Source organism: Astatotilapia calliptera, chromosome 4, assembly GCF_900246225.1.
Source record: "Astatotilapia calliptera chromosome 4, fAstCal1.2, whole genome shotgun sequence".
Taxonomy (NCBI): Eukaryota; Metazoa; Chordata; class Actinopteri; order Cichliformes; family Cichlidae; genus Astatotilapia; species Astatotilapia calliptera.
The window spans coordinates 4,871,562-4,895,101 of record NC_039305.1 but is presented as its reverse complement, the minus strand read 5'-3'; the positions used below and the strand labels follow the sequence as shown (position 1 = coordinate 4,895,101).

The following is a 23,540-nucleotide window of genomic DNA, read 5'->3' as shown; positions in this document are numbered from 1 at the left end:
GTCTCTCCAACTTTGTCTCCAAACCGCTCAACCTGAGCTGTTCCTCACTGTTATTTCTATTTCTGTCCATTCTGAACATCTGAACATCTTCAGCTGCACTTCCTGTCTTTTTGTCAGTACCACCGTCCCCAAACCATACATCAGAGCAGCTCTCACTAACATCTTGTACACCTTCTCTTTCACTCTTGCTGCTATCCTTCTGCCACATATCACCCCTGACACTCGTCTCCATCCGCTCCACCACGCCTACCTAGTTGATCCCAGGTTTCCACCATCCACCTTCAGTGCCTCTACTCCCTGCAGCTTCACTGTTACACCTGTCTCCCTTCCATGCACAGACCTGTACTCTGTCTTGCTTCTACTGACTGATTCCTCTTCTCTTCAGAGTGTACCTCTCATCCATCTGCTCCCTACTCTTACTACAAATCATAATGCAATCTGCAAACACAGTAGTCCAGGCAGACTTCTGCCTGACCTCATCTGTCAACCAGTATGCCACCCCTCCATTGAAACTATGTTACTCCTCACTCACAGTTTAGCTTGCACCAGTCTCGCTGTTCTCATGCACTGTATGTCCTGCACCACCCTCACATTCTTCCCTTAAGAGACGTACACGTCTCTTACAATATCATAAATAAATATTTTAAAGAAGAACCACATCCCTGGACTGCCAGTTTCACACTTTTATTCTGAAAGTCTTAACCGGATACCCCCCGTGTTCGCTACCTGCGCTTTGACGCAGCGGCTGAGCCGTGCTGTCTCTTCCACAGCAGAGAGAGGGAGGGGATGGGGCAAGCTGGTAACCGGGCTGTAACGGGGATAACCTGCAGCCTCCGTCTCTCAGCTGCTCCGATGGAGTGAACCGGGCCACGATGCGCGTTTATTTCCTTTCTCTGTCGCTCATGGAAAGGGTAAGGCACACGGATTGATCGGGGTGGCACGGTGATGTGCGGCACGCAGATGTAGCCGTGCGTTAGACGGTCCAGCTGTTTTTATGGGTGGGTGGGGGGGAGCAGGGTGGCGTGTGTGTGCGGGGTGGGGGGCAGTGGGGTGTTGATAGGAAATAGACGCCTTGCAGTCGGAATAAAGCCAAGCGCGGCGCGACGCTTTGGCGACATTTAGGTTCATCTTAGTGGCAAAAAAGGGAAATAATCCACTGATGTGTAATATCTCCGGCTTCAATCTCGTTAATTAGGCCTCCATCATTTACTGGATGATTGGCACCTCCCACCATGACGTGATAGCGGTGTGAGGCTATCCTGTGCAGCCTTTAAGCGCATGAATATACGCTGGTTTCCACATATTTGGATCATTTATTTTTCCGGAACAGTAATTAATTCCCTGTCTGACCACTCTGTTGTTAATAAGCCTTCGGGTTCGGGAGCCGTATTTCCTCCTGGATACAGCCCGCAATTACAATTCATGATGACACCCTATTGCCCCCCCTCCAAATAAATGTAAGAAACAGCGCCGCGTCTTTCTCCTGATGCTTGATCCGTATTTGCGTGACGGCGTTTTGTGGACTCATTTCCGTACATCATGCGCATTCGTTATTACCATTATGGCTGTGGACGCGCGGATACATAAAGCCGAGACATACCCAGATGGATGAATTACTCCAAGAGTATCGCGATGCTGCTGTCAGTGTTAAGAGACAGCACTGCTGCTTTTGTGGTTTCAAAAAAAAGTGTCCCGTTATTGTGTGTGTGTGTGTGTGTGTGTGTGTGTGTGTGTGCGTGTGCGTGTGTGTGAAATGGATCCATATGAGTGTTGAGGACGGATCACAACCTGGCTCGCGTTGGATGCCTTCATCATTTTATTCTCCTCCAGCTCCTCTCAGCACCACATCCATCGCATATGTGCCTGAAAATGACCTCTCACTTTCTCTTCTTAATCCTCTTCTTCCTTCTCCTCTTCTAGGTTCACCTGGCACCTCAGTGAAGCCTGGGCCAGGGGGTCAGAGGTCGCCCACCAAACCTGCACTTCTCCCTCTTACCCCTACACCCCATCTCACCCCTTTCCTCCCCTTATACACCAGCCCCCTTTAGCTGCTGTCACCCTACACTGTCTTCTGTTCCAACAACTGGGACTGCCACCGTATAGCCTCACTCACAAATTCACAAAGCTGCCACGTCCATCCTCCCCCAGCACTTGTTTCTCGCCTGTGAGCCTCATCCAGTCAGCTTGAGAGGAAAGACCCCCCCCCCCCCCCCCCGCACCCCCCAGAAAAAGATAAACAAACTAACTGTTGTGCATTTCATGACGAGGGCTGACCGGCCGCTCACCAGACACTCTGCCTAAGTGTCCTAGTCATCTTCTCAGATAACACCTCTCACACCCAGGCCTCAAGATGATGTGCGAGGTGATGCCCACCATCTCGGAGGACGGGCGCGGTGGAGGTGGCTCGTCTTCCCCGGCAGGGGGCGGAGGAGGAGGGATGGGTGGCGGAATGGGAAGCATTGGGGGCTACGGCAGCCGGGACCCGCGCGGTGGCGGCGGCGGTGGAGGCGGAGGCGATGAAGGAGGAAGCACAGGAAACCTGGAGTCGCTGATGGTGAACATGTTGACGGAGAGGGAGAGGCTGCTGGAGAGCCTGAGGGAGACGCAGGACAGTCTGGGGACGGCGCATCTACGCCTACGAGAGCTCGGCCACGAGAAGGAGTCCCTCCAGAGGCAGCTTTCCATCGCGCTGCCACAGGTACAGAGGGCGAGGCGAGGGGTCAGGGGGTTCAGGAGGATTGGCAGGAGCCAAACATACCAAGCTGAAAAAGACACATCACTATCTTAACACACACACACATATGTCTCATTTCTCTTCTTTAGCTGTCTTCTCCCTGAACATAAGAGGGCTTAAAGTGAAGTAGTTCACATTTCTGCTTCTCAAGGTCAGCTTGAAGGTGTGAGTGAAGGAGGGTCATGTAATGTAACAATATTCTGTGCAACAGGCCCAATCGTGGCCCTGTGCACACTCTAAGCCACAGGCAGAAATGTACACGTGTCCCAAATGATAGTTTTTACTCTGCAAACAGCAGTTCATGTGAAAATGTGAGTAGAATCTGCAGCCTGGTTGTTTCACAGTGTGGGTTTGGTAGCTAAATGCAATGCATCATCACCACAAATGCAATATTTACATCATTCTCTCCCACATTTTTGTTGCTCACAGTGCTGTGGACACTGAAGGCCATCCTGCAGTAACATACAGGGATACACCGTACAACGGGGAGGAAAAGGATACAGTTAGCAGGATAATGACTGGATTAATTGCAGTTGTCTATTTACGGGAACTTCATATTTTGTAGATTTATCAGAGCAGGGAAAAAAACGTTATGTGGTTCTTTATTATTATAACATAATTTACAAGTGTGCTGATTGACACATGGCTGTGAATTGAAGGTGAAGTGTTCCTTTAATGTGGTGGGGATCAAGCTGTGGGGCAGGGTCCACTGTTGGGTATCAGAGTCACTGCATGTAACAGGGAAAATATGGAGCGAAACTAAGCTGAAAATAATTGGACTCTAAACCAACCGAGAGTCTGCGGAGCTTCATTTCACTAAAATTCAACCTGAATTCTTTTTGTAATGTTTATTATTGAGAAAAAGTACGAAAACCGCAGCTTTAATTTAGATGTTTGTTACAAAAGAACAGGAATACTTGGCTTTTTTGGGCAAATAGTTATTAACGGTGATATAATGATTCGCATAATAGTCGATCATAATAATATTATAGTCTTAACAATAATATCTTAATATATATAGAAAATATTAAATAGGATATAATACCAATCAGTCAAATTCATCTTTAATTATATCTATAATTATAACAGCTGTGGGCCCTATTTTACTAAGTAATTAAGCTCAAAAGGCAAGTGCACAAAGCTGGGTCTGCTACCATAACTATATGAATGCATACAAAAAGAACAAATACACACATATTTATGATATTATATATACGCATTACTGACACTGTATTGATGAATATTCTTTAAAAAACACATCACAGGTATCTCCAGAGTTAAATGCACACAGGTTGTAACAAAAAAATGTATAATAAGCACTTAAGTAAACAAAGACGAGACATTTATGCCTTATACACCCAAGATATTGATGTATTGTGAATATGCATTTAAATACTTAGTAAACATCGTAGTACAGGAGATCTGAAAAAGTCACAAAGCTACTTACATGTATAAAACATCAATGGCATGATGAAAAGCTGTAGGTGGAATTATAAGTAGAAGTGCTGTTTTTGAAGTGCTGTAAAAGTAAATATTATGAGTAGAGCATTTCCTTCATCAGATGTTCTCATAGTGAAAATGGTTCCTTGTTGAATTATTGATACGTGAACCTATAAGCAGGATTTCAATGTGGGAGATGGTCCAGGTGGTGCTGAGTTGGGCTCCTTTGGGGGCGTTTAAACTACAGCAACGTGGATAAAGATCGGTTTGGGTGTATGTGAATCAGCTGAAAAAAACAAACACTTCTCAGGCTGAAAATGAATCAGCAGAAAATCTGAGGATTTCTTTTTATGAAAAATCGCTGATAGAGTAAAAAAGTCTAGTTACAAATTCAAACATATGTTTTCTTAATCTCCCATGATAGAAAACTGAATAGTATTGAATTTGTGATGGTTAATTTGACATAATAGGATATTTTTAATAATATATACTGATAACATTCAAAGTAAGTCATAAGTTGATTATTAAAGTAGACACATGTTTATTCAACAGTCATAACAGACTTAATGCTGAAATCAGACTGCAATGTTTTCAGTGTGAGACTCTATTTTCTATGCATCATCACAATCTTATAGACTATAAAAAAAAATTTCTGGATAGTAATCAAGTACCAAATTAGAAATAGTCAAGTAAAGTACCTAAAACTTAAATATCAACAATTCAAATTTTAATAAAAACAGGTAAATAAATAAATACTACTGTAATACTAAACAATATTTTCTTACACCCGGACGTCAGGAACAACAGGTGTAACTGACGGAGCAATTAAGGGCTCGCTGCCACATCCTAACACATACACAGCTTTATCATCTTTTTTTACTTTGAATGGACCTTCAGGAAAAACAAAACAGACATTACATTGGACTCTAAGACTTTAATCTTATAATTGTGACTTTAAACTCACCACAAAGTCATTACTGAGGGCATTAATCAAGTGAGAAGTGGAGTCATTTTCCCTTAGGCTTTCATACACTCCGGCTCTTTTTGCAGCCAGTGATGTTGCCCTCTGCTGGCTATTAGGAAGAAAGCATTTAAGGCGCTTGAGCACCACTTTTCAGACACTGAGGCTACATCTATCTTAGATGGAGAGATGTTTTTCCATCTCACTTCTGTTTAGATTAGGTTAAATTTTGGTTGCTATATGAGTAAATTAAGTCTTTAAGGATCTTAAAAATACCTCAAAAACAGCACAAAGTCTTAAACGACCTTCTGGGCTTTTCAAATGTGATGCTAATATGTCTGTGGCACAGACTGGTCCTACCTGAAGCCCGGGGATGATGGCGCAGTGTTTCATTTGCCCCTGTAGCTCAGAAGCCATTATTATCCCACATCCCATGCCCGAGAGCTAATCATGTTGTAATTCCACTCAACATAGAAGAGCTCCGTCTCTATTTTCAGGCAGGAGTAATTGTTGGATGCCTCGGGCTGCAGTGTTGTCTCCCTCATTGTTAGTACCTATTTCTCTCTCTCTTGCCATGTCTGAAATATCAAAAATGGAATAACAGACGTAGCGGTGCTGCACGTTCTACCAGAGAATGAGTGGACATTAAAGGGCCGTGTTCCCTCAGTGAGAGGAGATCAATATGGTGCACACATCTGCAGAAGCACACAGATAGAGGAACACATGGACGACTGTGGCACATTCTACTGTAGATGAGTTCACCGAGTTTATCTGTGTGTGTGTGTAGACGTTGCCAGGAGAGGAAAAACAGGAGAGAGGGATGGAGTGAGCGACAGCACGGCTTGGAAAGAGAGAGGAAGAGAAAAAAAACCTGGTGATATGAAACTCACAGAGACTAACAAATCAAGTCCATTTGCATATTGCTGCATGCTAATGAGGTCTGGAGTGTGTTTTAGATGGTGTGTATCATGACGGGGGAAGATTGACATGGATGAAGGTGGGATTTAGTGGTAAAAACATCAGGTCAGTCATGACGCTAAGAGATTTCCATCATCTACCTGACCGAAGTGATGCAAAGTGTCTTGTTATGGGGTCTGTTTCACACCATCCTTTACACCAATTAATCCCAAAATTATAAAATCCTTTGGGCCCAGAACGTGCCATCTGTACACAGTAATTTCCTCCCTCGTCCTTCCTCTTCCATCTTTTCAAATAAGCCTCTTTCTTTTACTTGTTCCTCTGATCCTCCTCTATTTCAGCCCAGTGAGCACATCAGCTCAGAGGCTTGTTACAGACTGTACACGCTGTACTTTATAAATGCGTTTTTGGCTGATAGAGAGTGTGAGGTAAGGCTCCTATTTGCTGCCGTGTGGGTAAACTGATCACTCTTAGCACGGAGCAAAGATAACAGCAGCCAGCGCGCATGCATCAGTACGCTTTACTGGCCCGTTTGCATAAGCATTTTCTTTCCAAAACACACATGCTTTGGTGCACATGTGCTCAGGGATGGTCATGTGCTCTGCATCATGTGTGCATCACGCCACGGTCACACACGAGAGGACAATCAGAGCATGGGCGGGCGCTTATGGTACACATTGTGTGCATGGTCGCGGGTGTGAGATTGCAGAAGCAAAAACACAACCTCAGCTGCTGAGAGCTGAAGTCGGCTTGAGCGAGCTGAGAATGTCACCCTCTCTGTTGATTTGTTGCCATAGATTTTGATTGTAACTATTATGTGGCTGACCTCACAAAATATACATAATTGGAGTAAATTACACAAAATCACAACATTTCAGTTGGACCGCTGTCAGTTGGAAAAAGAAAGACTGGGCTGGCCTAATTTACTCTCATGCTTGTTTAACCTCCAGGTTTTAATGATGGGAGATAGCGGTCCATGCTTATTGTGCAATTAAACCAATTTCAGGTGCAACGCCTGCAATAAACCCAGTGGTTAGATTTTATATCAAGTTCTGGACTCCATGAGCGCTGCGGTAGACATGGCAAAAACCGTACTGTAAGTGAGTCGTTTCCTTTTTCGGCCGCAGTGTAGCCGCTTTTCTGTGCAAGTATGCGTTGATTTAATGTGCTGGAATTCTTTGAGGCCAATGAGCTTTGAGCTTGTTAATGAAATCAAGATCTGTCAAACGGTTTGCTGTGTTTAATTGCACTGTAGGTTAACGGAAAAGATTGGCCGTAAAAGCCTCCTGTTGGCTTTTACTGCTGCGCGTTTCGCTTTCTCTGGGATAGACGGCCAAAGCTGGAGAAGGTAACATACTCCTGTAACGATGAAATAAAGGAGTTTGGTCGGAAAAAATTTGCGGTCATTGAAATCATTTGCTTGTTTTGCCTCCACTTTGTTGACATTTATACTTATCATAAGAGGGTAAAATCCACTGAAAGGCACCATTAGAAATTAAATGCAGCATAAACATACCAACTTACAACCTTCCCTCCTCTTCTGAGGTTTAAGTGTGAACGTCTGAAGCACATTTAGTTAAAATATGGACGTACTTGGCATCATGTCTGTGAGCTTACCTGGTATCGACTTATAATGAGTAAATCTGTTTAGTGGGTTTGACCTGAGTGTTGGCTGATGACGTGGCCTCTCCACACGTGGCAGATAAGCCCAAGACAAGCGAGCGTTTTCCTCACAGATTGACATGACATGTCACGATCATATCAGTTTTTCTACTGGCCCAAAGATAACATGGGAGGGAGTAATGGACACATATATGCTGGTTTGCTGATGTAAAAGGTGCCTTTTGTCCTAAACATACACTTTGATGATTCAGAATATTGTGACTGCTTGGTTATGAGCCACAGATGCCACTTTGAAGACTGGTTAGCTTCAATTTTTCCTTGGAAAAAAATGGCACTAAACTTCACAGCATGGAGTCTTTTTTTTAGCTTTCATGTTTGTTTTTTAATTATTATTAATTTGGAAAACTGGCCAAAGTTAGAGGAGGTAACCCCATGCTGAGATCGTTCCAATCTAGTTAATCCAAAGTCTGGCAAGTTATTTGGTGGTTTCACATGCTCTCAGCCAATACTGAGTCAGCAGACAATAAAAAAAATCAATCAAAGGAGAATTTTTGGTCTACACCTTCTGTGCCAAGAAGTCATGAAAAAAGCTTTGATGATAGCATGCATTGACCATAGCGTTCTTTCAATATGCTTTTAAACATCGGAGCATTTATTTCTGCCCAGAGTTGCATTAATTTTTCACCAAGGTCTTGTATTGATGCTGGATGAGTCGGACTGCTGTGGAAAATCTTCTCCAGCGTATCCCAAAGATTCTCAGTGGGTTTAAGGCCAATCCATGTGCGAACATGATGCCTGACGCTTCCAGAACCTCTCTTTCACAGTCTGAGTCTGATAAATCCTGCCATTGTTATCTTGGAATATCTCTGTGCCATCAGGGAAGAGAATTGATGGAATAACCTGCTCGATTGCTATATTCACGTAGTCAGCTGACCTCATTTTTTTGGCCAGATAACTTTGCTAAATAATAATGCATACTTTATTGAGCGCCGAGGGGAAATTACTCTCTCTGCATTTCACCCTTTCACTCAGTGAAGCAGTGGGCAGCTGCAAATCAGGTGCCCAGGGAGCAGTGTGTAGGGACAGCCCCTTGCTCAGGGATATTGCAGGGTAGCCATTCAGTGGATTTGAACCCTCAACCTTCCAATCATGGGGTGACCACGCTACCTACTGAGCTATCCCTGCCTTGCATAGAGACCTGACTAAGCAACCCTAGATTATAACAGAGCCCCCCACAGGCTTGTACAGTAGGCACTAAGTGGGATTGGTGCATTACTTCATATGATGCATCAATCAGGAAAATCTGGACTCTGTCTGATATTTATGCACCTGAGCAAACTGAAGCATTTTTAAAATAAGCCTCACTGATGAGTGGTTTTCTGAAAGTAACTAGAAAAACATTTTTCCATTAATATGAGGTATGCTGTCAAATATATACACCAAATATACAATCAGGAATACAGAAATTAATGTGAAAATAACTGAAATAAAACAAATGTACCATACCATACCAGCTTCATATATAAAGCACTTTAACATAAAACCAGGGTTCACAAAGTGCTGTGCATATACAAATAGCATAAGCAAAGTAAAATAAAATTATTACTAAATAAATAAGATAAAATAAAACATGTTAAAACAAATTGAGTCTAAAATATATATCTTTTAGAACAAGTTTTAAGAGATTTCAAAACAAATAAAAGGACTTTAAAAACTATCCTAAAATGTACAGGTAGCTTGATGGCAATAAAAACAAACTAATGAAAACAAAAATGATCCATTTACATCACACTTTCTAAATGAATTTGTGACTATCATCAATTTTCATATTGTTTTGCTGCATTTCATGATTTATTTATTAATTAAATCATTTATTTATTCCTGTATATGTTTTTGATGAAGGCAGTTTTGATTGCATATAGATTGGGGTCAAAATTAAAGCAAATAAAGGGACTCCAAAATGTAACAAAATGAGTTTGTTCAGTAAATTCTGTAAATTTAAACTATATGTATAGTTTAAAATTTGTACATATCTATATCTATATATATCTATATATATATATATATATATATATATATATATATATATATATATATATATATATATATATATATATATATATATATATAGATATAGATATATAGATATATAGATATATAGATATAGATATATATAATTGGCTAAAGCTAGAAGACTTATCCAGCCTCATTAACGTGGAGTTACATTTTCTCCTCACTACATTTTTTGGTGTCTGATGGAGAAGCAGAAGCAGATTCATGTCTTATTTGCAAAGCATCTTTAGAATAAAAGAAAACCTTGCAGCTTCAATGTAAATCAGCTGTCACACATTTCCTGACTGAATTTGAACTTCCACCCGTACGTCCCACCTGCTTGACCTTTCTGTAATCATTCTTGGATGAATGAGAGGTAAAGCAGTGTGTGTGTGTGTGTGATCAGTATGTCTAACCTGCACTCATGACCTCATGCAGCAGCAGCACTGTTCAGTCAATAATAGCACCCTCTTGTGACCTTGCAGGAGTTTGCAGTGCTGACCAAAGAGCTGAACCTCTGCCGGGAACAGCTGCTGGAGAGAGAGGAGGAGATCGCGGAGCTGAAGGCAGAGAGGAACAACACACGAGTCAGTACACTTCCATGTCTGTTTTACGTTATGCTCTCCTCTGATCCTGGCATGCAACCTCGCCTTTTTCTGAAAGACTTCACACGAGAAAACGTAATCCTCTGAGACATATCAGAGGCGCACTGTGGTGAGCTTTTACTGCATGTGAACCACATGTGTTTCCAGCTGCTGCTCGAACATCTGGAGTGCCTGGTGTCCCGCCATGAGCGCAGCCTGAGGATGACCGTGGTGAAGAGGCAGGCCCAGTCTCCGGCCGGGGTCTCTAGTGAGGTGGAGGTCCTAAAGGCCCTCAAGTCCTTGTTCGAGCATCACAAAGCTCTGGATGAGAAAGTGCGCGAAAGGCTACGGGTAGCTCTGGAGCGCGTGTCGGTCCTGGAGGAGGAGCTACAGTCTTCCTCCCAAGAGGTGAGTCCCTGTTTCCCTCCCACTTAGTTTTCTTTTTAGATTAGAAATAGAAGATAATTACAGATGGGGCCTCTTTGATGATTCTCTTTGCCTTGTTTTTAGGTTCTCTCTTTAAGGGAGCAAATCAAACGACGCCAGCAAGGACTAGACAACGGCAAAGAGGTAATCGAGCGCATTTCATAGGCAATAACTGTACATACAGATCATAAAGCACAGTTAGTTTATTGTAGAGGACAGAAAACAGGTTGGTTTTAGAGTTGTGTTCATACTGACCTGTGATATTGTCACAGCAACACATATATACTCTCTGCATGCAGCAGAGCAAAGCTGAAAAAACATGGCTGACATTACAAACCGCTGTGTTGTTAGCGTATAGAAGGTTTCCCGTGCTGACCATCTGTAGCTAGGCTCATAGACCCGCATTGTGTCTGTTCGCATGGTCTTTGAGTACACAGTGTGAAGGATTATAGGAATGTTAACTAACACAAGAAAGGGAGTGACAGTGGAGTTCACCACAAAGAGAAAGAAGCACAAAAGAGCAGAAACAAAGACAGCTGAGAATTTTCATTGTCTCTAACATTCTGTTCACAGCAACGAGGCTGTTTGACTGTTGTGGCTTCCTTACTTTCTGAGGCGCAGCACAAACACGAGCAGGAGTGGTCTATAGTGTGCACGTGGGTCTGCAAAGCAAAGCTCTGACTTCAACACTTGTAGTTTAATATCAGAGAAACACTCATTGTTATACAAGTAACTTTTTAACATTAACAATAAAGCGTTTAATCATGTTTTGCTATCTTTTGCTATTTTTCCTCAGACTGCATACGTAGATCTTAAAGTGGGGGTACAAGAAATAAAAGCGGCTGCTGTTTAAGGCTGCATAAATCTTTCCTCACTCTGCAGCTGGAGCGTTGATCAGGTGCCACTGATTGCCAGAAGCTGCTGCAGTTATTGCAGTAACTGTATACAGTTTATTCTTAGATCAGTAGAACTGTCATATAGCTTACAGCCATCAGTGTCAGTTTATTCCCGTTAAGCAGCATTTCAGTCATTCTTCAAGGAGGAAGTTATGCACTGGTGGTTAGCACCGATGCCTCAAGGCAAGAAGGTCCTGAGTTTGAATCCCATCCATCTCTGCATGTCAAATCAGTGAGCTAATTCATTAAATTGATGGTGGCTTGAGATGTTTTTATTAACATGTTATGTTCCTTGGTTACATAGATATCACAATATGATGTGTGTATTGTGTTGAAGTGTACTGATTATCAAATATTGTGAAACGGTCACAATTGGATGAGTTCTCATATAACCCACCCTCTATCTGCAACAGGATTTCTTAATTGCTTAAAAACTGTGCATTTCACAGTGTTAACGAGGAAAACTTACTCAAAATACTAACTGTTGTTTCTTTTTTTATGTACAAAAGCTTAACGAAAGAGAAAAACTGTGTAAAATCCCTGCTCCCACTTTGAAAGATGAACACATTGTAAAACCTGCACATTTACATGCACCTCTCATTCAATAACCAGAGCAGACCGACAATATATATACATTTTTTTAAACATGGGCGATTTAATAGAATTTAAAAAAATAGAGCATTTCACACATTTTTAAACCACTGTGTCACAAGATAGTCCTCTGAGTGGAAGATTAGGTTTCAGATGTTACAATAATGTTACTTTAACATATAGAAATGAAACATATTGTATTATAATTTTTATCTTACATTTCTGCAGATACAACTTTTTGCTCCACTACAATTAAATGTTGCAGAGTTCAAATTTAAGTTCTTAAATTTTGCTTCCTGGAGCGGAAAAAACACGACAGCAAAATCCCCGGAAAACCCATAAACTCTGGAAGTTTTATTCTTAATAATCATAATTTATCCTTTTTATATTAAATACAGTAAATCTTTTCTTTCAGAGGCTTCCCAACGGACCGTCCTCCATCCTGGACGACGGCGAAATTGACAGGCAGAGAGAGGGCGAGATAGAGAGACAGAGGTCAGAGCTGGGACAACTGAAAGAGCGACTGGCCCTCATGTGCAGACAGGTATTCGGTTCAGGAGTTCCTAAGGTCAAATGCTCTTAGCAAAACAAGCAAAATATCGCAAATCTGCAATGCTAACAGACAGAAAACGATGTGTGCCCGTTTAGCCTTGTATCCTTCATTTCCTGTCAGGTTGGCGAGATCGAGGAGCAGCTGACGTCTGCCAGGAGGGAGCTGGCCCGATCAGAGGAGACCAACCAGAAACTACAGAGGGATCTAAAGGAGGTGTGACACTCCGAGCTATGTTGTTCATACTTTTTTGTTGTGGTTACTATGCTGTTTGTTTACGTGGCTGCAGCAACTGTTGCTGTATGCAAATCACCGTGTAGCCGTGATGTCACTGGTAGAGCATGGATGTGGGCCGGTTAATCAGTCAGTGCGCTGGCAGCTGAGTGAAAGGCGTGTGGAGCGTTTTGGAATTAGAGGTAGTCGAGCGAGTTTAATCAGCAAACTTTTATTTCTTGCCACGGCCTGTATCCTCCCACCCAACCCCCACTCTCATTTCTGTTGGACATAACAGGGTGCTTCTGACATCTGTCAGCGATAACTATCAACCGGTCATTATCATTCCTTAACTAATAGCAGTTCACACTGAGTGAATTATCTTTTTGAGAACGCCTCCTTGTAAATTTACCATTTGCTCTCTTACGCCTTTCTATTTGTTTCTCACAGTGGTTACATATTTTCACAGGCGCTCTGTCAAAGGGAAGACATGGAAGAGAGGATCACCACATTAGAGCGCAGGTTTGTGTTTTCTCTCCACGTCCATCAACACGGAGAAAGTGCAGGATGGAAAGCGCAATGAAGAAAATCTATAAAGACAGAAACAGTAGAATCGAAAAAGAACATTCAGAGCTATTGAATGTGCTAAACTATATTAGGTATAAATGTAGGGATTCATTCATGAATTTAATTATCTGCATATTCATTCCCCCTATTTGTTCCCATTTATTTTTTGTTTTGTTAATTTTTGAATTCATCTATTTGTTTCATAAAATTTCCTTGCATTTTGTCCCTAATTCATCTTTTTCCCATTTAAAATTGGCATTTTTATAAAAATCATGCAAATCTCATATGAAGTATGTCATATAAACTTTCCCTCCCAGAAACAAAATACATGAATAAAAACACAGATGAAATAAACAATTTTATTAATAAAATGAGCTCTATTTTTTTAAGGAATACAGAGCAAATTTAAACATTTAGTCTCATATTTTATAAATGGATTGTGTGCATTTACCCTGGATATTTATTATTTTTGGTAGATTTATTTCTTTATAGTTGACATGAAGATGACCTTTCTTCCAAAATCCCGTCCACTCACGTCTCTGTTGGGGTCTGGTTTGCAGGTACCTGAGTGCCCAGAGGGAGGCGACTTCTCTCCATGACATAAAAGATAAGCTGGAAAATGAGCTGGCCAGCAAGGAGTCACTCCACAGACAGGTTAGGTTAACAGTCCCTTTCATCTCCATGCGTGTTCATGTCTCTGCTGCTGATTGACAGCTTGGCTGTGTTTCGCATTGGCACAGAAAGAGCATCATTAGTGCCTTTTCTACTTCCCCCCCGACGGCTTTAAACATGTCTTTTTGCCCTCGGCAATCTTCTATTGCGGTCCGAGTTCCACCTGCACTCCCTGACATCCCGCTTTCCTGCAGAGTGAAGAGAAGAACCGGCAGCTTCAGGAGCGTCTTGATGATGCCAAACAGAAGCTGCAGCAAACCCTGCAGAGAGCTGAGACGCTGCCTGAGATCGAAGCCCAGCTCGCCCAGAGAGTGGCTGCACTCAACAAGGTGTGTACGTCCTAATCGGCCTCAGTAAACCCTTCTTGGTGTATTTTGGAGTGATCCGACAGGTTTGCCAAAGTCTTGCGAGCCTTTTTATCCCCAATCGTGTTTTTTTAAACAGCAAAATTTTCTAGAGACAAAATTTAGTACGTGGATGTGTGTGCACAAATTTGGTGCGAGCTGGAATGTGCAGCAATGCAGAGACTCAGTTGCATGCGTGAGTACATGCAGGCAGGTGCAAGCAGGAGCATTTGTAAGTGCATGTTTGTGTGCATTCACGCCCACATAAAGTGTAGGGGGAAAAAACCACAAGATGTCAAAAGATAGAAGAATAGCAAATATTTTATCAAGCCGTGGCAGCAATACATAATCAGACAAGCTGAGATGAAAGCCCGCTCAGGGCACAGAGTGAGCACAGCTATTACATCCTTGGGTGCTCAGCACGCCAAGGACTGTACACCGCAAAAATTCTTCCTGACTGACTGATTTAATTGCATGCATGTTAACCTCTTGCATTCCCGTAAAAAAATGGTTTCCTCACACCAAAAAATTTGCATAGAAGTCGCTCTGCTCTTATTAGTCAAACCTCTTCAACGACTACTGCTTCTACATGTTCGGGCAGGAAGGCTGGCGTGGAAGGATAAGATTAATGTCCTGTAAGAAACAAGAAAACAAACTTTCCTGTTACACTGTGATCTGTACAGGCATGTAACTAATTGAAGGAATAAGTCAACAAGCTGTTCCTTTTGTGTTAATTTGTATTAGTGTTGCAACATGATTCAGGCTGTAACCTTGCTCTCCAATCGCTCAGGCGGAGGAGCGTCATGGTAACTTTGAGGAGCGACTGCGACAGATGGAGGCGCAACTGGAGGAGAAGAACCAGGAGCTACAGCGAGTGAGTCACGCTTGCTTTTCCATCTTTCTGTTTTCATCCTCCCCCTCTTTTCCTTTTGTCAGGATTTACTCTGCACAAAGGCGCACTAATTTTCAAAACCCTGTATTTGACCGTGCACATTCAGATTGAAGTCGTTGTCTCTCTCTCTCTCTCTCCCTCTGTCAAGCAGATTCCCTGTTATTAACTCTCCTCCCCCCCCCTCCCTTCTCTCAGCCTCTGCACTGATTTTTAAAAATCTTTCCCTCTCGCTCATCTCGCTTACCCTGCCCCTCAGGCGAGGCAGAGGGAGAGGATGAATGACGAACACAACAAGCGCCTCTCTGACACGGTGGACAAGCTGCTGTCCGAGTCCAACGAGAGGCTGCAGCTCCATCTGAAGGAGAGGATGGCTGCCCTGGAAGAAAAGGTGACCACCTCTGACCACAGAAAGAGTTTCCAGCCAAAGATTTTTTAAATCAGAAATGCATTAACTGCAGTAAATATTATCTTAACCCACAAATTAACTCCTGGCCTCGGGTACCTTCACTCAATTCTCTGCCCTCCAGGAAGTGACCAGTTTAAACTTGAGTACATTCCCAAGCCGTGCCTCAAACATCCATTAGCTCTTTTTGTGTCTTACTTTCATTATTCCTGGAACTCATTAATTTATAAATACAGAGATTTACTACATGTAATAGACATAAACATCCAGATTAGAAATGCCTGGTGGTTGATTTTTTTGTTAATCTCTTATCTACAATCTGTGCTTTATTTGCACTATCAGCAAACAAAAAGGTTTCTTTTCTAAATGTAAACTGCTGTGATTTTACAGCAGGTATAAAGTCCTGTTGATGATAAATTCCGGGTGGGATTAGGTTTAAAGGAATGTGCTTAAAAGTGGAGCTTTTCGTTTGCAGGGTAGCACAGTGACTTGGTAAGATGCTTACTGAGCTGTTACTTGTAGCATTGATAGTTTGCTGTAAATGTAGACTTTAAATTATACTCCTGGATTTTGAGATACGTAACATTTATAGGTGACAAATATTACTTTATTGTGAACAGGTAACACGGACAAAGTTAGCCAGTGACACAGTTTAACCGAAAACTGCATGTCTTTTCCCCACATGTGATGCAGGTCATTGAGTTCTTGCTAAAAAAGCAAATCAGTAAAATGTCTGGGGTTCAAATTCGACAGCCAGCTGGAGACTTCTCTCCAAGCACTCTGGCTTCCTCCCACAATTAAAAAAAATGCACATTAGGTTAACTGGTGATTCTAAATCGACTGTAGGTATGAGTGGTCGTTTTTTTCCTTTTTGTTAGCCCTTTAAAATTAGCGGCCTGTCTAGGGTGTACCCCATGCCTCACCTCATAAGTGCTCAGATAGGCTGCAGTGCAGCTGCAGCCCTGAATTGGCTAAGCAGAAGAAACCGAATGGGTAGATGGTTATGAAGAAGTTGCATGCATCTGTGCTTTAATGTATACATTTCTATATATGCACTGCTGTTATTGTAGATGCAATCTGCATATGTAGATCATCTGTAATTCTAATGAAACACTGGCAAGAAATTGAGTCCCTGTAAAAAAAACCACACTGGTGGCAGACAGTAGACTAATTTTCTCAGATAGAACAAATAAGGTTTTCCTGAAATTCCCCTCATACTCTTATTACTTCTTATCATTTTTCTCCAGAATGCACTATCAGAGGAACTGTCCAACATGAAGAAACTCCAGGATGATCTGCTGGCAAACAAGGTGACCATACATCCAGGTTTTATTCTCAGGTTATGCTAGCAGACATGATTTTCCTCTTTTCTCTACCATTTTTTTTTTCATTTGCAGGATCAGCTGATCGCTGAGCTGGAAAGGCTTCAGCTGGAGTTGGATCAGCTGAGAGCGAGGCCTGGGGGCTCTTATTCCAGGTTGGTACCATCATTTGGACAGCTTGTAGCTGTACGTCGACTGGCTACTGTTGGGCTGTATCTTCATTTTCCGTGCTCTTTTGATTTAATCCTCTATTATTAGACAATTTTAATTTTTCACATTGATATGTTCGTTTTGCAGTATCTCAGCTTTGGAGTTGGCACATGTTATGCTTTAGTACCCCACTTTGTTTGCTGTGTGTAGGGTTAATCGTTTCATCTTATCGTGTCTCATTTCTTCTTTTATTTTTCCAGTCGCTCTCTGCCAGGCAGCGCTCTGGAGTTGAGGTATTCCCACGGAGGCGGGTCCCTCCCAACAGGTTCCACCACTCACCTGGATCCCTTCGGTAATGCCTCTGCCGGAGGCGCAGGCAATCGTCACTGGCCCCGCTGGAGCTCTGCTCATGAGGACACTACCAAGGTGAGATATTTTAAAAGGTGCTTCAGAAATCACTCTTCAAATGTTTAAAAGTGAAAGTTGGGATCCTTTTTTTTTTTTTTTTTTTTTTTTTTACAAAAAAAAGGTGTAGCTCAGTGATACAGTGTAGTAATTTTCAACAGCACTGACTCACTGGAGCTCAAGAAATGAGCTAAATGGGATTTGAGATACACAAAATTAGATGTTCCTAGCATAGACTGTATACAAAAGATGAACCTTTTTTTTGGATGCTGCACTCTGCACATGGGTTATTTCATATACCTACAAACTCAATTTGATGTTGAATGATTGGTATTTGCAAATGGGATCAGATGTCCGTTGTGTAGTGAATCATCCTGTCTTGCTTTGTGTGTGCAGTACTCAGATTGGGATCACACTCTGATTGGGACTGGGTTCCAGCCAGGCATGGATGTGGGATGCTCAGACGATGAGGACGACGGGGAGGCTCGGTTTGGCTCCGAGCTTCTGTCACCCAGCGGACAGACGGATGTGCAGACCCTGGCCATCATGCTGCAGGAACAGCTGGAGGCCATCAATAAGGAGATCAAGTAAGGAACGCCAAGAGCGCTTAGAGATTCAGAGAAGTAAGAATGTGAGAAACACCTCCCTACATGCTGCAGACTGACTCACACCAACACCTGCTACAACCTCAAAAATAAACATAACAGCACCTCTCAGACATGTCCTGAAGAGAAAATGCAGTTGTGGAAGAATTAATCAGATCCTGCTAGTGATGAATTAATACATTATTAGATTGTTTATGGATGCACTGACGCATAAGCAGCAGTTGCTGCTATACTCAAGGTGGAACTAGTCTTAACAACTGTGGACCCCCTTTTTCATTCAGAACTGCTTGAATTCTTCATGGCCAGTGTTGGTCAAGTTACTTGAAAAAAGTAATCAGTAACTAATTACTGATTATTCCCCAAAAAAGTAATCCTGTTACTTTACTGATTATTTATTTCAAAAGTAATTAATTACTTAGTTACTTAGTTACTTTTTAAAAACACGATTTACAACCTGAATAGGTGATAAAGCGATAGATCTTTCAGCCCAATTCTACTTTTTCTGCATAATCATCATACAAAATGTAATCAAATGGAAAAGTCTCTTTTTAAAACTTGTTTTATCAGTTTTAATCTTTTAACTTTATGCATCAAGCAAAAATTAAATTATATGCAACATTCACTGACTGGAAGAAATTTGTTTAACATTTAAACCTATTTTCTGCACATTCCAGCACATAAAATAAAATATTTTTGTGTGTTTACACTCAGTCTTTCAAATAAATGCAAGTGAAACACAGCAGAAAATAAATAAAATTAAAGACTAGCGGTCCTGTTGCTCTATTTTCACCTGTAAAGCAGGAGTGGGTTAGGCGGAGGTTTGCCCTGGTGCAGGTGTGCCGCAGCGGCCAGTTGAAGAATCCGCGAGTTTCTCTGTGAATTTCACATTACCTGGTAGCGCACTCGGTGCTTGCTCGGAAGTTAAGGGGTTTTCTTCCCACGCAGTGAACAGCGGACGCTAATGTTTTTGTCACTTTTTATGGAATCAAACTCAAAGTAAGGTCAGTACTTCCACGCTTTAAACGCTGCACGCTCATACTCTCTCCCGCACTCAATATATTATCCATTGTTGATCTGCACACAGCTGTTGCCACAAACGTCGCACTTGCTTACGTCATTGTCATGAGACACTCTCGCAAGAAAATCACGGTTTTAGTAACGCAGTAACGCAGAGTGCTTACGGGAAAGTAACAGTAATCTAATTACCGTTTTAGCAATAGTAATCTCTTACTTTACTCGTTACTCGAAAAAGGTAATCGGATTACAGTAACGCTTTATTGCCCATCTCTGTTCATGGCACAGATTCAACAAGGCGCTGGAAACATTCATCAGAGATTCTGGTCCAATTGACACGATAGCATCACACAGTCGCTTGTCGGTTGCACATCCATGATGCAAATCTCCAGTTTCACCACATCCCAAAGGTGTTCTGTTTGGTTCACAGCTGAATTTGACTTATCAGCAATTAACATTTTGGGAAAACGCACTGATTAGCTTTCCTGTAGAGGTCTGAGTGAGGAGAATTTGCCTATTTGTCTAGATTAAATAATTAGCTAGAGCCATCAACTGCTAAGCTAGCATGGCGAATACTAGACAAAGCCATTTTTTACACACACACAAACACACAAAGTAGAAAAGTAAATTTGCCAACTTAAGTGACGCAGCTTATATGTGCAGTAGATATATTATTAGATAGAGCCAGGAGAGTTGATTCTTCTTGTCTCCAGTAATTCTGCTCTGCTGGCTGTAGCTACATTCATGACTATGGTATCAATTTTCACAGCAAGAACGCTACCAAGCTTTTTTTTCTCCAAACCGTCAAACTACTTCTTTAAGACTGTCCTGATTTGTTTAGAGCTCCAGGACACTTCTGGAGCCCTTTTCTGAGTTCTAATATTATCCACATGTTTGTTGCCCTGAAAACCCAGATTGATCCAGGAGGAGAAGGAGAACACAGAGCTGCGTGCCGAGGAGATTGAGAGCCGGGTCAGCGTGGCTTTGGACAGTCCGCCCATCCCTCCCTCTTCCCTGGGGAGAGACAGCACAGGACGGGGCTTCATCCCCACTTCCATCACATCCTCCACCCTGGCCTCCCCCTCTCCCCCCAGCTCCGGGCACTCCACCCCTCGTCTGCCTCACTCCCCTGCCCGTGAGACCGATAGACAGGTACGACTGGAATGTAGAGAAGAACTCCTATTTCAGTTCGTGTTAACCTTTTTACCTCACCTTGGTGTCAGCCTCCCTGTTTATGCAGACAGCTCCTCCAGACAGTGAGTCATTTAAATAAAGCATAAGTAATCACGCAGATGGGGTCAAGAAGTTTAGTTATTCTTCAGCGGCAACAATGTCAGATTGGGAAAGTTTGATTTAAGTGACTCGTGGTGCGGTATGAAGGTTCCAGCAACGGGCAGATAGATTACAAGTAATGGTGCAATAAACAAAAAGCAAGCTGTCAGTGGTGATTTTGAAAATTGATCATGTTTATGTAGGCGTTCAGTGAGAATGGCAAGATTGGTTACAGTTAGGAAGCTGGATGTAAGCCAAGGAAAATAACTCTTTTAAGGCTGTAGCAGGAAACCTAGTCGGCTCCGGCTCCTCTTCACGTCAAAAAGGTGAGCTGTGCAACTAAACTTGTAAAATCAAAGAACTCCTCTTGCATTAATCTCAATTTTTAACTATTTGGTAAAAAAAAAAAAACAGGAAAAGGATTACATTTCTAAACAAATAGGATATATTAATATAACAGTTGTTGATTAGTAGATTTTGCTCATGTTTTTCAAAGCAGGGCTTGCTGTTGTCCCCTTTTTCCATTTTTTAGTTGTTTACATGCATCATTGTTGGACAGAGTTGAGAGAATCAGGTCTGGACAGCGTCTGAAGTTGACTTTCTCGAGTATAACGCACAGAAAGACACTGACAGCTTCAGACAAGTTGTTAGAAATGGATATATTTTGTGCCGTTACGTTGCAGTCAGAAATCATTCGAAGGCAAAACTTCAAACGTTTTATTCAGTCTAAATCGAGCAATTTGTGGCTAAGATGAATCTTATTGTTGGGACCTACAGTCACGTAAATAACAAGGTTTTCACAGTGCTGCGTGCAGTCCTGTGAAAAAATACATTCCATGATTCAGCAGCTTGTAGAACCACTTCTAGCAGAAGTATTCATGAAGTGATCAGTTTCTGTGTGCCTTTATTAGTCTCTCACATTGTTGTGCATTAATGTTGCTTATTCTCAATTAGGGCTGCCACGATTAGTCGACTAGTCACGATTATGTCGACTATTAAAATCGTCGACGACTAATTTAATAGTCGACGCATCGTTTGAAGCTTTGTAAGATCACAAAGGACGCAGGAATGAGTAGTAGGATTTAAGAGTGTAATAACGGACTGAAACAGAAGATGGCAGCACTGCATGTCCAAGGATGCCAGCTGCCGTTAAACCCCGAAGAAGAAGAAGCTGTGTCCCAGAATTCATAGCGCAGCCCAGCGCAGTTGTCAACAATGGCAGCAGCTAGTTAGTTTTAACTTTACTCTTATTATTCTTTCTGGGTCACAAAATAAACGTTTAAAATAAACGTTTAACATATTTTCAGGCGAGAATGTAGCTGTGTAAACCTGAAATATCTGCTCAGTTTATCAAGACACCGCATATTTTCAAAAGCGCTCCGACGTTTTCGGAGACGTCTGTTACCCACTAGCTCGTTAGCTAGGCGGGGGCAAGGCTAACTAGAGCCGTGAGAACACCGGACTCCCGGCAAATCGTTTTCAAACCCACCGCTGTCTTTCGCTAGTCAGGTTAAACATATATATAAGTCACTTAGATAACTTAAATGTTATTGTTTGGCTTTTTTCAGTATTTTATTTGTTCCTGAGTAAATCGGTTTGGCTGAGATTAAAGGTATAGTTTTTGCACAGCTAAAACTGTCAAGCAGACAGCTGATTATCAGAAGTGTGAGATGCTGGAGAATATACTCCGGTGTCCTGTTATATTTTAGAAAGCAAGGAGTTTATTAAACTTCACCGAAACAATCTGCAAATTTCATTAAAAATTAATAAACTACCATCTTGTCTTTATTTTTAGTTAGCACAAACACTTCAAGCTGTAAGCTAATGATAGTTATATAAGACCAGATGCTGCTGGTGCAATAAGCTGTACGTCCAATTGATGATGATCTGATTAGTCGACTAATCACAAAAATAATCGGTGACTAGTCGACTATCAAAATAATCGTTTGTGGCAGCCCTATTCTCAATATTGGTTTGCATTCATTTAAGCACAGCGCTCTTAGGATACCACCACAGCATTTCATTCTGAGCTCCGGCTCGGTCTTTTCTGTTTTGGTGTAGATTATTTTTGTGGATTTGCTGCTGTGCTTGGTGTCGTTGTTCTGTCGTGTGACTTAATTTGGGCCAAGCTTTAGCTGTCAAACAAATGGAGTCACATTTGACTTTAGAATCCAGCAAAAATGTAAGAAATCTGTTTCGGCCAGTCTCAGTCACAGTTGTGGCTTGGCAATATTAATAATGATGCTACAACAGGTAAAAAACATACTTAGAATATAGTAGCTAATATTTTTTTAATTTACAGACAAAACATTTAAGCAGAGCAGAGCTCACAACATCCATAAAATTATAATTTTTGTGTTTGCATCTACTGCAAATTATACAGTTTACATTTTATATTCCAGAACAGCAAAGATGATGACCGATCCCTCGCTCTTCTTGACTCTACACCTCCTCCCACTCCTCGTGCGCTGCGATTGGACAGGATGGCCCTCACCCATCCGGGAGCGATGCTCGATGACCCCAGAGAGTTTCGCAGGTAAGACGGCTGCGCATTCAAGCGTGATGCTTTCAATGTGTATTTGTTTTTCCAACTTTAGTTACTTTCTTTGTCTCTCCTTCAGTCTCTCGGCAGATGGCAGCAGCACCAACAGCAGCCAAGATTCACTCCACAAGGCCAGCAAGAAGAAAAGCATCAAGTCTTCCATCGGCCGGCTTTTTGGGAAGAAGGAAAAAGGAAGGATGGGCCAACCTGGACGGGATGGATCTGTTTCTCTTGGTAAACTGATAAAAGATAAGGGAGGGACTGACTGAGCATGAGTAATCCATGCTGTCAGCATTTACATCTAAACACTTTATTGGCTCGGTGAATTCGGAGCCAGAAAAGTGTTCTTATCTAGTTCTTGCAA

General features: G+C 41.9%; 1 protein-coding gene across 2 annotated transcripts in view; it reads left to right on the top strand.

Moving 5' to 3' along the window:
- The first annotated feature begins 758 nt into the window (after positions 1–758).
- The window catches only part of ppfia3 (PTPRF interacting protein alpha 3), a 34,845-nt gene continuing 12,063 nt past the window's right edge, over positions 759–23,540 (top strand). For both annotated transcript variants that reach the window (XM_026164120.1, XM_026164121.1), the window contains exons 1-19: positions 759–911; positions 1,921–2,698; positions 10,214–10,315; positions 10,481–10,720; positions 10,823–10,882; positions 12,641–12,769; positions 12,899–12,991; positions 13,458–13,510; positions 14,116–14,209; positions 14,422–14,556; positions 15,362–15,445; positions 15,720–15,851; positions 17,114–17,176; positions 17,264–17,343; positions 17,599–17,764; positions 18,140–18,330; positions 20,277–20,514; positions 23,037–23,170; positions 23,256–23,410. In XM_026164120.1, the coding sequence (XP_026019905.1) occupies positions 2,351–2,698; positions 10,214–10,315; positions 10,481–10,720; positions 10,823–10,882; positions 12,641–12,769; positions 12,899–12,991; positions 13,458–13,510; positions 14,116–14,209; positions 14,422–14,556; positions 15,362–15,445; positions 15,720–15,851; positions 17,114–17,176; positions 17,264–17,343; positions 17,599–17,764; positions 18,140–18,330; positions 20,277–20,514; positions 23,037–23,170; positions 23,256–23,410 (2,497 nt within the window). In that variant the 5' untranslated portion in view covers positions 759–911; positions 1,921–2,350. The remainder of the gene's footprint in view (positions 912–1,920; positions 2,699–10,213; positions 10,316–10,480; positions 10,721–10,822; positions 10,883–12,640; positions 12,770–12,898; positions 12,992–13,457; positions 13,511–14,115; positions 14,210–14,421; positions 14,557–15,361; positions 15,446–15,719; positions 15,852–17,113; positions 17,177–17,263; positions 17,344–17,598; positions 17,765–18,139; positions 18,331–20,276; positions 20,515–23,036; positions 23,171–23,255; positions 23,411–23,540) is intronic.